The following is a 14,867-nucleotide window of genomic DNA, read 5'->3' as shown; positions in this document are numbered from 1 at the left end:
TTAAAGCATGTCTAAACCGGACAAAAATTTTACAGGATCCCTGAATATATATATATATATCAATCACATCTGCTTGTGTTGATCAATAATATTTTGAAACTAGAATTTATTTATCAGTTTTTTTTAGAATGTTTTCTACGAATTCTTTTATTGTTCCAACTATTCTAAAAAGCGGCCGCCTAGGCGCTAGGAGGCGGGTCACCGCCACACTTTTTGCCTATTTGGTCATCTGTGGCGTTTGAAGGATTTAGCGGCCACCTAGGTGGTCTACATCGGTCAAAATCAGTGGACTTTTACAAATAAAAAAACGCAATGTAAGTAAAAGAACTTCATAATTAAGATTTTATTTCGGATGATAACACGGAAGATTAGGAAAGAAAATCGATATTGAGTTTGAGTCCAATACTAAAGAAGTTGGTGAAGGATTTGGAGAAGAATTTAAGATTTAGTTTTGCATTTGTTTTACAATTTACCTTTTGGTTTAATATTTTTGTATGAACTTTTTATAGTTTTGAGTTTAGACTATTTTGAAAATTAATATTGACCATTATTATATATTTTTAAACATATAAATAGTTTAAATACATATATAAAAATAAATAAATATTTAATAATTCATATCCACCTAGCCGTACAAGCGCTAGGAGGTACTTGTCCGTCTGCATACCGCTAGCGCTTTTTCTAACCTTGATTGTTCCAAACCCTTAAATAAGAGTATTATGTTTCTTTTTTAAATACATGCCCACAAGGCCCGGCCCGTAAAAGCCCGCTTTCGGTCGTCGGGTTTGGATCTTCATATTTATAAAAATACATATCCCGACTTGGCCCGTCACTTATCTAAATTTACTAAGACCCTCACTCGGCTCATTGACGAGCCCTACTTTGACTCTTATTTGCGGTAAATAACTAAATATGATTTACACGAGTGTGGGTAACCTTCAAACGCTGGTAAAATGGGTATTTCAAATTTAAATTTCTCCACACATATAGTGGGTTGAACCACTTTGGTTTTAATTTTTTTTAAGAAGATAGTTTCCATTAACCGAGACCCAAAAGGCTACATACATCATGAATTATATTGCCTTACGGCATCAAACAATGATCTAAAATCACCTGATACAATGCAATTTACAATAAGTCACCTTCATTATAAAATGAGCACAAAATAAACCTACAACTATAGGAGATATTACACATCTCCTAGAGACCTTAATCGGTGTACGACACATAATACCAAGAGTAAACGGAAAGATCTACCAGTCGAAATAGTTTAGGTGACGTGCCAAAAGTCTACGCGATCCCCTTAACCTTACCAGAGCAAACCTCCTCCTCATTAGGCCCCATGGGCAGCTTCACACGTGGAGCCGAATGATCCGACTTCTTACTTGGCTTGAGGGCCTTATTCTTGCTGCCTAAGAGTCTTTCACCATACTTGGCTTGAGGGCCTTATTCTTATTCTTGCTCGAAATCTTCCTCTGTAAGACCCAAAGCTTCTGGTCGCAATACTAGAACACGATCTCCCAAAATGATCTTAATCTTCTTCGGTGAAGAGGAGGCTATTCCCAATCTACCTCTCTTCTTGGAATTCTTCTCTGGTAAAGCATCTTGTACATCTCCCCTGAACCACCACAGGTGTAGTACTAGATATAACATTAACATCATTACCTGAAGCAGGAATATTTCCATGCATGATGGAATGGTCCTGTGGCTCCCCCGTACCCTCAACAACATCAAGCTCTCTATTTAGTTTACGAGCCACACAGATTGTCGGTGCCCCAGTGGCACTATTGGTGCATTCCAAAAGGATGTTGGTTAAACAGATTCAGCCCAGAACTCAAAACCTTATTGCGGTCCAACCGATGGGGATACCAAAACCCTGGAGATACTACATTCTCTAGGCGGGGCTGTGCAACGCACACCAATATGTGTGACCAGTTCACAGTGTTTTAAAAAACTCGCCTCAAGGCTCGCCTAAGGCTTAAAAATCTCAAGGCTTAGTCGAAAAAGAGTCGCCTTTTTGAGAAAGGCGTAGAGGCGCAAAAAACGCACATTAAGGCGCAAAAAACGCGCATTTGTGCTCTCGCTCCCAGGTTTTTTTTTAACATAAAAGACCGAAACCGGTGTCGTTTTGGATGAATACGGAAAATATCAAAATAAAGAGAACAGAAGAGGACTCTCGGGCCACATCGCATAATTAGATCGATGATCTATTGAAGTAACCACACCGCAGAGCCGCATCACAGAGTTGCTGGATGCCTCGATCCAGATCGATCTGTTCATCTTCTTCTGGAGTTTTGCTTGATCGACCTATTCTTGTTCTTCTGGATATGTTCTTGTTCTTCTGGAGTTTTACTTGATCAACTTTTTCTTGTTCTTCTGGATCTATTCTTGTTCCTCAAAAAAGATGAAGTTATAAGATCGGGTGAATCGTTTGCATTCAATGCTCATTTGGTTGACATTGGGGAACCTGAAGGAAATGATGCTCGGGTTGATTTAAAGTTTCAGGCAAGAGTTTCCCATGTGTAGAAATTAATGAAATTGAATGGAGAAGGTGATTGCATTATAATCGATGATTTTGAAGTTAAAGGTTAGTGTGTATGTGATATATGACTATATGTTATGATGTTTACCTTTCTTTCATGGTTAGTTTTATGATTTGTCTTTTTATTTCTTAGAATTGATTATAGATATAAGGTTCCAACTCTCTGTAATCCACTTTTTCCATCATGATAGTGCATTTTACTGACCCTTGAGGCGAGTTCACTGAATGTACCTTGTGTGACATTGAAGGATTCATGGTCTGTTGACAATGGATCCACTCAGATGATCCACTGTTGCCATTCATTAACATAATATCTGGAATGATGTAATAAGCCGTCTCACTAGTATTCATATGTGATCGAATTGTCTGTTCCAATTCCACCCCAAATATGTGTAAGCTAACAATGAAATCGAACTTTGAACTGAAGCTAATTCATCATGATATTCATGAATGTAATTTTAAGTGAAAGAGACCTTGTAGCTGTCATAATACCAAATTACCAATCACCAATGAGGAGATCAAATTCAGTCTCTGGTGCAGGGAAGGGTACGACAATGACTTTGCATAGACACATGCTTAATAGTACTGTCAAGGCCTCAAGGGTCAGTGAACTTTGAAGACTGATAGTTACAAGTTATGAGATATCATTGATTTGAATAATTTTAATATCAAGACATGTCAGACAATACATGGCTTCGTTGTTCTCATGCTTTGGCCATTAAACAACTGACATGCAAGTATGTAGGCTTGGTTGGTTCTTAAAAGATAAGATTATATTGTTTCAGGCCATAATAACTGATGTGCATTGTTCTTCTTGATTATAGCCAGGTTTGGAGGGGCGCAATTGCATTGCTGATGAACATTACTTGCCAACTTTTTTTAATGTGAGGATCTTTTCTCTTATATTTTCATCTTCCATTTATGTTGTTTTAGCATCTGTCCGATTGGAAGTTTGTTGCACTTTTAGATAATCGATCCTGGTGGAATTGCAAAATAGGCTGAGGATATTAGTTACGAGCTTCAGAGAAATATTACGGTACAGTTCTTCCATATATTATTGTTTTTCTTCATTACACAATTGAATTGTATGCATACATGATAGTATGTTATGAACTGTTGTAGTCAGATATTATCTTATATGCATTTTATCACTCTGCATCAGCTATACTTATGCCTTTGGTAAAGGATAACATCAAATATTTTTGTCCACTTCATTTTTCTGCTGTGATTCCGATTGACTGATTTTTTAAGATTATTGAATGTTAAAGACAACATATAGGATGAACTTGTGTCTATAATTGTATTAGAATTAGGCTTTTGAATATATATATATATATATATAATTGTATAATTGTATCCTTATTAGCTTTTGAATTTGGATTATTGATAGGTAACAATGAGTGCTTCGGGTAGTAACAGTGCTAATGCTAGTGCTAGTGCTACTCTATCAATAAAGAGAGACGGTGCTTGGCAATGGACTGCACCTATTCCTGGCCACTTAACATATTTTCTATGCAGTTTCTGTAATCAAAGATGTACCGGTGGCATTTCTAGATTCAAGCAGCATCTTGTTGGTTCACGTAAAGGAATTAGAGCTTGTCCGAAAGTTCCACCTAATGTGAAGAGTTGGTTCATTGAAACACTTAAAACAAATGAAGTAGGGAAGTTTGCTAAGATTGCACTACGTAGGGAGATAGAGGGTTTGCCACTACAAGAAGAAGATGATGCAGAAGTTCAGAATACAGTTGTAAGTGAAAAGTGGTAGTGTGCAACCAAGGACAAGAGGACCATTGGACAAGTATGTTCCCACCACCGCGAGGCAAACTACTTTGAATTCTTCATTCAAGAAAGAAGAAAGGAAAAATGTATGTAGGGCTATTGGATGCTTCTTTTACACTAGTGGCTTGGCATTCAATGTAGCAAATAATCCCTATTATTTTGCCGCATGTGAGCAAATTGCAAAATTTGGCCCCGGGTTTAAACCTCCATCTAGTCATGAATTGAGGACCTGGATTTTGAAAGAAGAAGTTATGGATGTCCAAAAATTGATGGTAGTGCACAAGAAAGATTGGAGCCAATACGGATGCACCATTATGTCTGATGGTTGGATGGATGGTAAGAGTAGGGTAATATTAAAGTTTTTAGTCAATAGCCCTAAGGGTACATGGTTTTTGAAATCTGTTGATGCATTAGATACAATGAAGAATGGGGAATTGATGCTTAAATATCTAGATGATGTTGTGGAGGAGATAGGAGAGGAGAATGTGATTCAAATTGTTACCGACAATGCTTCTAAAAAGAACTTATGAAATATAGAAAGAAAATGTGGTGGACTCCATGTGCGGCTCATTGCATTGATTTGATGTTGGAGGACATAAGCAAGTTGAAAGTTTATGCCACTACAATTCAAAGAGCCAAGCAAATTGTGAAGTTCATTTATGGGCACACACAAGTTCTTTCCATTATGAGAAAATTCACCGGCGACAAAGAGATCATTCATCCGGCGGTTACAAGGTTTGCCACATCGTTTCTATCTCTTCAAAGTTTATACAAGCAAAAGAATGCTCTTATCACTATGTTTACATCTAAAGAATGGCATGAATGTGGATGTGTAAGGCATAAAGATTCTTATGATGTGAGGAAGTGGATACTCCATGATGTTAGCTTTTGGAACCATGTTGCTTATTGCATAAAGAGTGTTCTACCTCTTGTTTGTGTGATGAGAGAAGTTGATTCAGAAGTAAGACCCACTATGGAATTTATCTATGAATTGATGGATGCCGAAAAAGACAAGATAGCAAGTAATCTAGGAAATGTGCCCGCCAAATATGCAGCAATTTGGAAAAAAATAGATAATAGATGGAGTCCACAACTTCATCAAGCATTGCATGCGGCGGGGTATTACTTGAACCCTCAATTACGTTATGAAGATAATTTTAAAAACACCAAGCATGTGAAGAAAGGGTTGGAAGAATGCATGGCAAGAATGCTAAGTGTAGAGGATCGCGCTAATGCCGATGTACAATTAGACTTGTATGACCGAAGGCTTGGTAGGTTTGGAAGTGAGATGGCCATTTCTACAAGAAAAAAACGATCACCCGGTTAGTTACTAACTTACTATTTTGCTTAAGTTAATGCTCTTTTTTTTTCTATGTCTACAATTATGTTTTTAGTTTATTGATGCATGATTGGATGTTAATTTTATGTCCTTAGTGTTTTGGTGGGAAAAATATGGACACAAACACCGGAGTTAATGAATTTTGCTACTCGGGTCCTTTCCCTTATATGTAGTGCATCGGGATGTGAGAAGAATTGGAGCACTTTTGAAATGGTTAGTTTTTTTCAATTCTAGTTTTGAAATGATAATGGTTGAAAGCCTATTGAAATGCGAAACTTGTGTATTGAAATTTGAACTTGTGAATTGATTATTCATTGTAGATACATACAAAAAAGAGGAATAGACTTGAGCACAAGAGATTGCATGCTTTAGTTTATGTGAAATATAACTTTGCTCTAAAAGATAGGGCTATAAAAAAAATGCCACAATGTTCAATCCTATTATAGTGGAAGAGATTGAATCAGATGATGAGTGGATAACGGAGATAGAGGATCCGTTTCTTCCCATTGATCCTAATTGGCTTAAGGATGGAGTGGAAGATTTAACATTGAATGATGAAGCGGTAAGGAGTGTACCAAGTGGTACATACCAAAGCGGGTTAACAATTAGAGAATCTAATCCCCGTGAGTAGGGCTCGTCAACGGGCCGGGCCGGGCCGGGCCTTAATAAATTTAAATAAGTGGTGGGCCGGGTCGGGTATTTTCAAAAATACGAAGATCCAAGCCCGCCCACCTAAGGCGGGCCTTGCGGGCTTTTGCGGGCCGGGCAGGGCCAGACCTTGCGGGCTTTTACGGGCCGGGCCTTACGTGCTTGTATTAGAAAAACAATATAATACTCTAATTTAAGGGTTTGAAACAATAAAAGAATTGTTAGAAAACATTCTAAAACAAAAGTCATAAATAAATTCTAGTTTCGAAATATTATCGATCGACACCAATATATGTGATCAATATATATATTTAGGGACCGTGTAAAAATCTCATCCAATTCGGACCTCGTTTAACCGTCGGAATTTTCGGTCAACAAAAAAAAAGAGGCGTTTTCACATAATAAAATCTCATTGACCGGGGCTTTGCCAAATAGATTTCTTCAGTTCGACCGCGTACGATAGGTAACAAAAATTACTTGATTTCAAATATATAAACAAATTTCCACATTAGCATCTTGGTAATTGGTCTTCTTAGGGCATATTAGTGTTGTTTTTGGTTTACCGGAAATTCTGACGGTTAAACGAGGTCCGAATTGTATGAAATTTTAAAATAATCATTAAATATATATATTGATCACATCGGATGGTGTCGATCGATTCAGAGAAGTTTCCTTCATATAGTCGCTTCATAATCTGATAGTTTTATTATAAACCTAATATAAGGTTATAATACATTAGTGGACACTTCGGCGATCGACAACTCCAATTCAAAATATGGTCGATCGACACCAGTAGATGTGATCGGTATATATATTTAGGCAACCCGTAAAAATTTCGTCCGTTTTGGACATGGTTTGACCGTTCGTACCAACGGTCAACCAAAAAAGAGGCGTTTTGACATATTTAAACCTCATTGACCGGGGCTTTGCCAAATAGATTTCTTCAGTTCGACCGCGCAGGATAGGTAATAAAAATTAGGTGATTTCAAATATGTAAACAAATTTCCACATTCGCATCTTGTAATTAGTCCCCTCATAAGGCATATTAGTGTTGTTTTTGGTTTACCGGAAATTCCGACGGTTAAACGAGGTCCGAATTGCATGAAATTTTAAAATGATCATTAAATATATATATTGATCACATCGGATGGTGTCGATCGATTCCGAGAAGTTTCCTTCATATAGTCGCTTCATAATGTGATAGTTTTATTATAAACCTAATATAATATTATAATACATTAGTGGACACTTCGGTGATCGACAACTCAAATTCAAAATATGGTCGATCGACACCAGTAGATGTGATCGGTATATATATTTAGGGAACCAGTAAAAATTTCGTCCATTTTGGAGATGGTTTGACCGTTCGTACCAACGGTTAACTAAAAAAGAGGCGTTTTGACATATTTAAACCTCATTGACCGGGGCTTTTCCAACTAGATTTATTCAGTTTGACGACGCACGATAGGTAACAAAAATTAGGTGATTTCAAATATGTAAACAAATTTCCACATTCGCATCTTGGTAATTGGTCCCCCCTTAGGGCATATTAGTGTTGTTTTTGGTTTACCGGAAATTCCGACGGTTAAACGAGGTCCGAATTGCATGAAATTTTAAAATGATAATTAAATATATATATTGATCACATCGGATATTGTCGATCGATTCCGAGAAGTTTCCTTCATATAGTCGCTTCATAATGTGATAGTTTTATTATAAACCTAATATAAGGTTATAATACATTAGTGGACACTTCGGCGATCGACAACTCAAATTCAAAATATGGTCGATCGACACCAGTAGTTGTGATCGGTATATATATTTAGGGTACCCGTAAAAATTTCGTCCGTTTTGGACATGGTTTGACCGTTCGTACCAACGGTCAACTAAAAAATAGGTGTTTTGACATATTTAAACCTCATTGACCGGGGCTTTGCCAAATAGATTTCTTCAGTTCGACCGCGCACGATAGGTAACAAAAATTAGGTGATTTCATATATGCAAACGGCTTTCAGCATTCACATATTTGTAATAGGTCCTCTCTTAGGGCATAATAGTGGTGTTTTCGATTTACCAAAAATTCCGACGGTAAAACGAAGTCCGAATTGGATGAAATTTTTACAGGGTCACTAAATATATATACCAATCACATTGGCTGGTGTCGATCGATCCCGACAAGTTTCTTTCATATAGTCGCTTCATAATGCGTTAGTTTTAATATAAACCTAATATAAAGGGTATGATACATTAGTTGACGCTTCGGCGATCAATAACTCTAATTCAAAATATGGTCGATCGACACCAGTAGATGTGATCGGTATATATATTTAGGGAACCCGTAAAATTTTTGTCCGTTTTGGATATTGTTTGACCGTCCGTACCTACGGTTAACAAATAAAAAAGCGTTTTGACATATTAAAATCCTCTTTGACCGGGGCTTTGCCAAATTGGTTTCCTTGGTGCGACCACACACAATCGGTGAAAAAAATTAGGTGATTTCAGATATGCAAACGACTTTTGGTGTTCGCATTTTGGTAATGGGTCTTCCCTTATGACATATTAGTGTTGTTTTCGGTTTACCGGAAATTCCGACGGTCAAACGAGTTCCGAATTGGATGAAATTTTGACAGGGTCACTAAATATATATACCGATCATATCTACTGGTGTCGATCGATCCCAAGAAGTTTCCTTAATATAGTTGCTTCATAATGCAATAGTTTTATTCTAAACCTAATAAAATATGTATGTATAATATTTTATTATTTGGAGGGCTTTTACGGGCCGGGCCTTGCGGGCTTTTGGCGGGCCGGGCCGGGTTTTACACCTATAATTTAAGCTCGGCCCTCTACCCACGGAAGTGGGTTTTGGTGGGCTTTCTCGCGGGCCGGGTAAAAGCCCGTCGGGCTTGCGGGACTCCGCGGGCTTTTTGGGTCTGCGGGCTAAATGATGAGGCCTACCCGTGAGCCTACACCTCCCCGTGAGCCTACTCCTCTTTTTGATGAGCCTCCTCTTGATGAGCCTCTTAGAAATTACAAAAGGACATCTAGTCAAGTGGCAAGTTCAAGTAAGTTGTAAATAAATGCCTATTTTATTTTACTTTATTAGAATATAATTTTTTAACTTTATTATTGATTGTCTATTACATGTTTGTATAGGTAGAAAACATATTCTAAGAAAATCTATGCGCCTTGCCGACATATAGATGATGATGACATTAGACGGAATCCATATGAGGATACAAATCCCCTTTTTCAACACCGTGTTGTAGTGATGATGATCGTAATGGTGGTGATGGTGTTGATGAGGTTGATGGTGGTGAAGATGATAATTTGGATGAAGATCTCCTAGTTGATGAAGATGATGATTTTGAAGCATGAAGCATAGTTTAACAATTGTTCTTAATATTTGGTTGTTACATTTTAGACTTTAGAACTTTGATTTCAAGCTATATTGGTGAATTTGTTGGATTATATAGTTCTAGACTTTTGTTACTTTATTTATTATATGTATGCATGACAATTCTTATGTTTTAAATAGGTTTGTTTATTATTTTTATCTCTGTTATCCACTCATCATGGATGACAATTATTTTTATCATGCATGATGAGTGGATAACATTTAAATAGGTCAATTCTTATGCATGACAATTATTCTTCAAGTGATATGTATAAGAGTAATTGTTACATTTAAATAGGTTTGTTTATTATTTTTATGTCGTAAGGCTTACGCTTTTTACGCCTTAAGCGTTAAAGCTCAAGGCTCTCGCAAAAACGCCTTGAGGTACGCCTTCGCATTTTAAAACGCTAGTTCACACCGTGCACAATGACATTGCAAATGATCAAACTCAAATCTCAGCAATGACTCCACCCACTCCATAACAACTGACGTTTAAGCTGAATGGGCTTCCGCACATAATTCTCGATAAGTATACGGATCTAATCTCGAAGAAACCCCTTCTTATCATAGTCCAAAAAATCACCAAGTCAATTACCAATGACAGTGAAATTCCCTAGATATTCATACAGTGGTGAGAGATGAGTAACATGAACCAACCCTAAAATGATCAAGCAGCACAGTTGGGATTTGAGTGAAACCATCATAGGGAATCCAAGCAACCGGTGCTCGCTTGTAGTACCAGACTCCACCCTTCAAAATTTTGCCTTGATTCGCTGCTGCATCAAAGGAGGCTAGGAAAATGTTGTCACCCCACTCCTGAACCTGAAAAGCTCTAGAAACAAGCCATGAAAGATGAAAGTGATTGATGCAAATCGTGGGATCTATGGTAGGCCATGTCATGGACGACCAAAGAGGAAAAATTGATTTGCTCGGCGAACAGAGCCGCCACCAAGCTTTCCCAAATCTATAGCAGGACCACTGCTCTTTTCCAATGGAAGAGCAAGAGTCCAAGCAAAACTTGCTACCATTGCATCAATGGATGCCATGACAAGAAAGAGAATGAGAGCAGATTGAATGAGATTGTGACTGAGATGGAATTGGGAGGGAGGCAGTGAAGCCATGATGGAATCGGCGCTAGGGATTTTATAGAGATTGTGACTGAGAAGGCCGCTAGCCAACTCCTAACTTCTTGGAGAGAAAATCCTATGAGTACAGGTTATTGTTAAGTTGAATACTTGCTGCTGTACTATATGCTTATTTGACAAGTAATTCAGCTTTTTATTTGTATTGAGTTGCTAGATCTCTGATCATCTATGTGTGGAACCACTTTGGTGTATCAACTATCGAGATTTCACACTACTAGCTAAAGGGTTTACGGACACAACCATAATTCCGTACCCTTGGATACGAAAAAGTTGTTTAACCCCATTTGTGCCATCTCCATTTTGTGTTTTAACAACTTGGGGTTTTAAGTATCCGTTGCACCATAGATACAAAGACTCAAGCGCGCCTTACTTTCTTTTCTAACTCTGAACAGTACAATTATTATTTTAAAGAGAAAATTAGTGATAAATCCATTTTTTAAGTCCATTTGTCAGATAAACCCACACTATTTTATTTTTTAATCTACACCCAAAACATATATCAACATTCTTTATATGATTTTTTCAATAATTAATATATTTAAATTATTTAATCGAGTATGTTCCAGGAGAATTAATATTCTACCATTGTGTGTGTCTTAGGCTTATTAGGTTTCCTCTTAGAGATAGATTCGCATCTCCGTAATAGATTAAGACTTCGAATCTTACGGGATTATGGTTATGTAATGCCTATTTATAGGCCCCATTATAATCAATAAAGAGAGACGTTATGTCCTATTACGTTGTTATTATTCTTGTTTCGTTCCTCCATAAAGAAGTTATCACTACGTAGTTCTAACCCTGAGTTCCTAGGTTTAGAACCTTAATTTCTGAAAAATCTCCTTATGTCATGAAAACAATTCGACAGAATAAGACGTAAAATTCCTTCTGTCATGAAAAAATTCGACGGAAGATGAAGAAAATTTTCCTTCTACTGTAAAAAAATCGCAGAAAATACGAAAAAAAAAATCGACTTTGCTATGGGCACCTAGGAAATTTCTCTGGTCACCCGGACTCCATCTTCTCCGATCTGACCTCCCCATCGGATCTCCGACGTCCGTCAATTCAGCCCAATAAGCTTGTGGCATCGACGACAACCTAACAGCGCCATGATCCTCCCATGCATCCACCGCACGTCGGGCGACGCTAATCTGCGATGCTCCGACTTCAGATGCGAGCCCAGCGTCACTGCACTCAAATCGCACGACCATCGGCGACGACGCCTAGAGACTTCCTGCCTCAACGGTGTCGACACCCTCAGCCTAAGCCACTCGGATCGCCGCTGCCTCTATTGCCGTTTCAGACGTCTTCCCTCTTCCATCCGACGCGACGCAACATTTACTCGACCCGAATCTGCACGATCCGACCCGTGTCGGCAGTCCCCTGACCCAACCCAACCAGCAACCCGCTCCTTTTGGGCCTCTGGCTCTCCAAGCCCAAAATCCCCTTGGGCTTTAAACTCTATTTTCCTTTTCCTTTTCCTATTAATTTATTTATGTTTCTTTGCACGTTTAGTTTCTAACTAATTTTCACGTGCTTGTATAGGAAAAGTGATCACTCGTCGTACTATGGTGATGACATTCATGCCGAGATGGACGGTACTTTTGTCATCTACATGCGATTTCGATCGTATCCTCACAAGATTTTTATGTCATCGGACGAAGATCGAAAATGAATTCATCAAGCATCTTCATGCATGATGATCGATTTGCAGAGCAACTTAATTATATGTGGTCTATTTGGCAGACTAACACGTATGTTTTTCTTAAAGTTGTTGCTTTTGAACATATATATATATAAATTATCGGGCGCTATTAGCCTTAATCATGTCTATTTTCCGGCCTTTCTTATAACGCCGATGAGACCAAAGAGGGATATGATTCCCCTCATGGTTGACTTTTTTCGTGTGACGGTCATGAGGAAGTCACGTTATTATTTGAAGGGAAGAAATCGATTTCGTGTGGTCGCCTGAGTGCACCGCTGTTTTGGCTGCGATTATGAGAATCGCCGATATGCATCGATTATTTTGTGACCATATACATCACAAGTCTTCTAATTTCGGTTACATACTTGAATAGTTTTGATTATTTGAAACCAATACAACCCTCGTTTCTTATGGATGCGTCGCCATCTCGACTGTTATTTGAATGTTTGAGTTTTCTTAAACTTATGTCTAGAAACGATAATCCCAAGGTCTATGTAGTCATTTATTTGAGTCGAAATTCATTACTCTAAAACAGCACTATTTGCTAACAAAAGATCCCAAAAATAACGAATTCTATGGGACACACTTACAGTGATTCAATAAACGTTTATGACGTTGAATTATCAGAGTTGACCTTGATGCATACTCCGCATCCAAGAAACGCATGCCATTTTTGGCCCCTGTATCTATTTCTTGAGGGAATTTTGGAGATGGAAACGTAACATTCTTCCATTCTCAAGTAAGCACATTTTTAAGCTTGAGGCTAAGGCTCCGCCCAATCCGATATACAAATGTTTTGTTGCTACAGACTTATGATTAGTCAATCTATTTTCACTATGTTTTCTTCTTACTATTTTTCAAGTATGACGTTGGAATTGTCATGTTTCTTGCTCAACTTTAGCTTAAGTCGTGTATTGGAATTAGAAGTTTGTTTGTGTTGTATTAAATATTGGAATATTCAATAAAATTTCTCGTATTCCATGTTTACAAGATGATCTCGTGAGAATTTTATTTTCCTTTAACCTAGCATGAATGGTCAACGTTTGAAACACACGTGGTTTTTAAATTGGCCGCTTTTGGGCTATATAGGACCTCAATAGTACTACATTGTGAATTTAGACCTTACAATTTGGAAAACGAACCTCGGAATGTCAAAATTTACGTCGTTTTTTACGGTTACTGTTCCAGCGTTTTGGCCAATTTCCAGCCACTTACTGGCGTTTTCGGCACCATCATCCGGATCCTGTTGGAGTCCCCTATAGGACAGTTGCCCCGGCCTCCTTGTGGCCAGCTCCGACTGCCGCCGGGCGGTTTTCCGACAATCGGCGCCGTCAGTTTCTGGCGAGTTTTCCGACGCTTTTTTCGTCGTTTCTCGTCATTTTTTCGGCATATTTCTAGCAGTGTTTACTGCCACGTTTTCCAAGTCCAATTTTCACTCAGTTTTAGTTATTTTGACATGGTTTTCCGGTTAATTTTCTGGTTTATCTCCAATTCGTTTCATAGCTCTAACGATTTTATTATTATTGGTGACCACCCGCACCAATTGGATGGTTTTTACCACCCTAATTGTTTGGTATTCAATTGCTCTAACACCATGTTTTTCCAACTTTTAAGTTGAAGAATGTAGTTTTATTGCCATGTGATACACTCGATTGGATTGCACTTTATTTCAATCCCCCTCTTACAATATTCTACGGAGTATTGTCTAGAGAAGTTAATTGCATCGTTGACTCTCTTAATCTTCATTTTGAGAATGTCACGTCGTGAAATCGAGTGTCTTGCTAATTTCATAACCACTCACACTACACTGTCCTACGGCGCAGGTAGTTGTTTTACGGATCTCGTGCGAAGATGTTTTATATCTTCGTGCCTTGCTATGTTTTCAAAGGCTCAACATGCCAATGATGAATTTTCATCTTGATATTTGTGTTAAGAATGGAGAGGAATAAATTTGTCAGATTTCATTGACAGTAGCTTTTTCAAGCTTAGACAGTAGCTTTGTTAGCCTGCAGACATTGGTTTACTTGCCTGCAACAGTAGATTTATGTAACTCAAGATTCTTTGAATCATGGGTTCGGTTTTGCTGTCTTCTCGGTTTTGACATGATCATTTTTTGGTCATTTTGAACGAGATATGATGATTTGAGTTCTTTGAAATTCACATGATCATCTATTTTTCATGTTCACGAAGCGATTGGAGGATCACCTCACCCGTGCTCCACACGGTGAGGCCGTACCTCTCTGTGCCATGCACGGTGAGGCCGAGCCTGAACCTCTCGGCGGCTCCATGGCATTCAGGCCGTCGGTGGCGGCATC

General features: G+C 38.2%; 2 protein-coding genes across 2 annotated transcripts; both read left to right on the top strand.

Moving 5' to 3' along the window:
• The first annotated feature begins 3,938 nt into the window (after positions 1 to 3,938).
• Positions 3,939 to 4,851, top strand: LOC126783955 (uncharacterized). The gene is made up of 2 exons (XM_050509477.1): positions 3,939 to 4,303; positions 4,443 to 4,851. Exons 1-2 carry the CDS (start codon positions 3,939 to 3,941, stop codon positions 4,849 to 4,851), a joined length of 774 nt encoding a protein of 257 aa, XP_050365434.1.
• Positions 4,852 to 4,865: 14 nt separating this feature from the next.
• Positions 4,866 to 6,282, top strand: LOC126783954 (uncharacterized). The gene is made up of 2 exons (XM_050509476.1): positions 4,866 to 5,643; positions 5,756 to 6,282. The coding sequence occupies exons 1-2, from the start codon at positions 4,866 to 4,868 to the stop codon at positions 5,794 to 5,796; spliced, it is 819 nt and encodes a 272-aa protein (XP_050365433.1). The 3' UTR covers positions 5,797 to 6,282.
• Positions 6,283 to 14,867: the final 8,585 nt, after the last annotated feature.

Source organism: Argentina anserina, chromosome 2, assembly GCF_933775445.1.
Source record: "Argentina anserina chromosome 2, drPotAnse1.1, whole genome shotgun sequence".
Classification (NCBI taxonomy): Eukaryota; Viridiplantae; Streptophyta; class Magnoliopsida; order Rosales; family Rosaceae; genus Argentina; species Argentina anserina.
The sequence above is the reverse complement of the archived record's forward strand: the minus strand, read 5'-3'. Positions and strand labels throughout refer to the sequence as shown.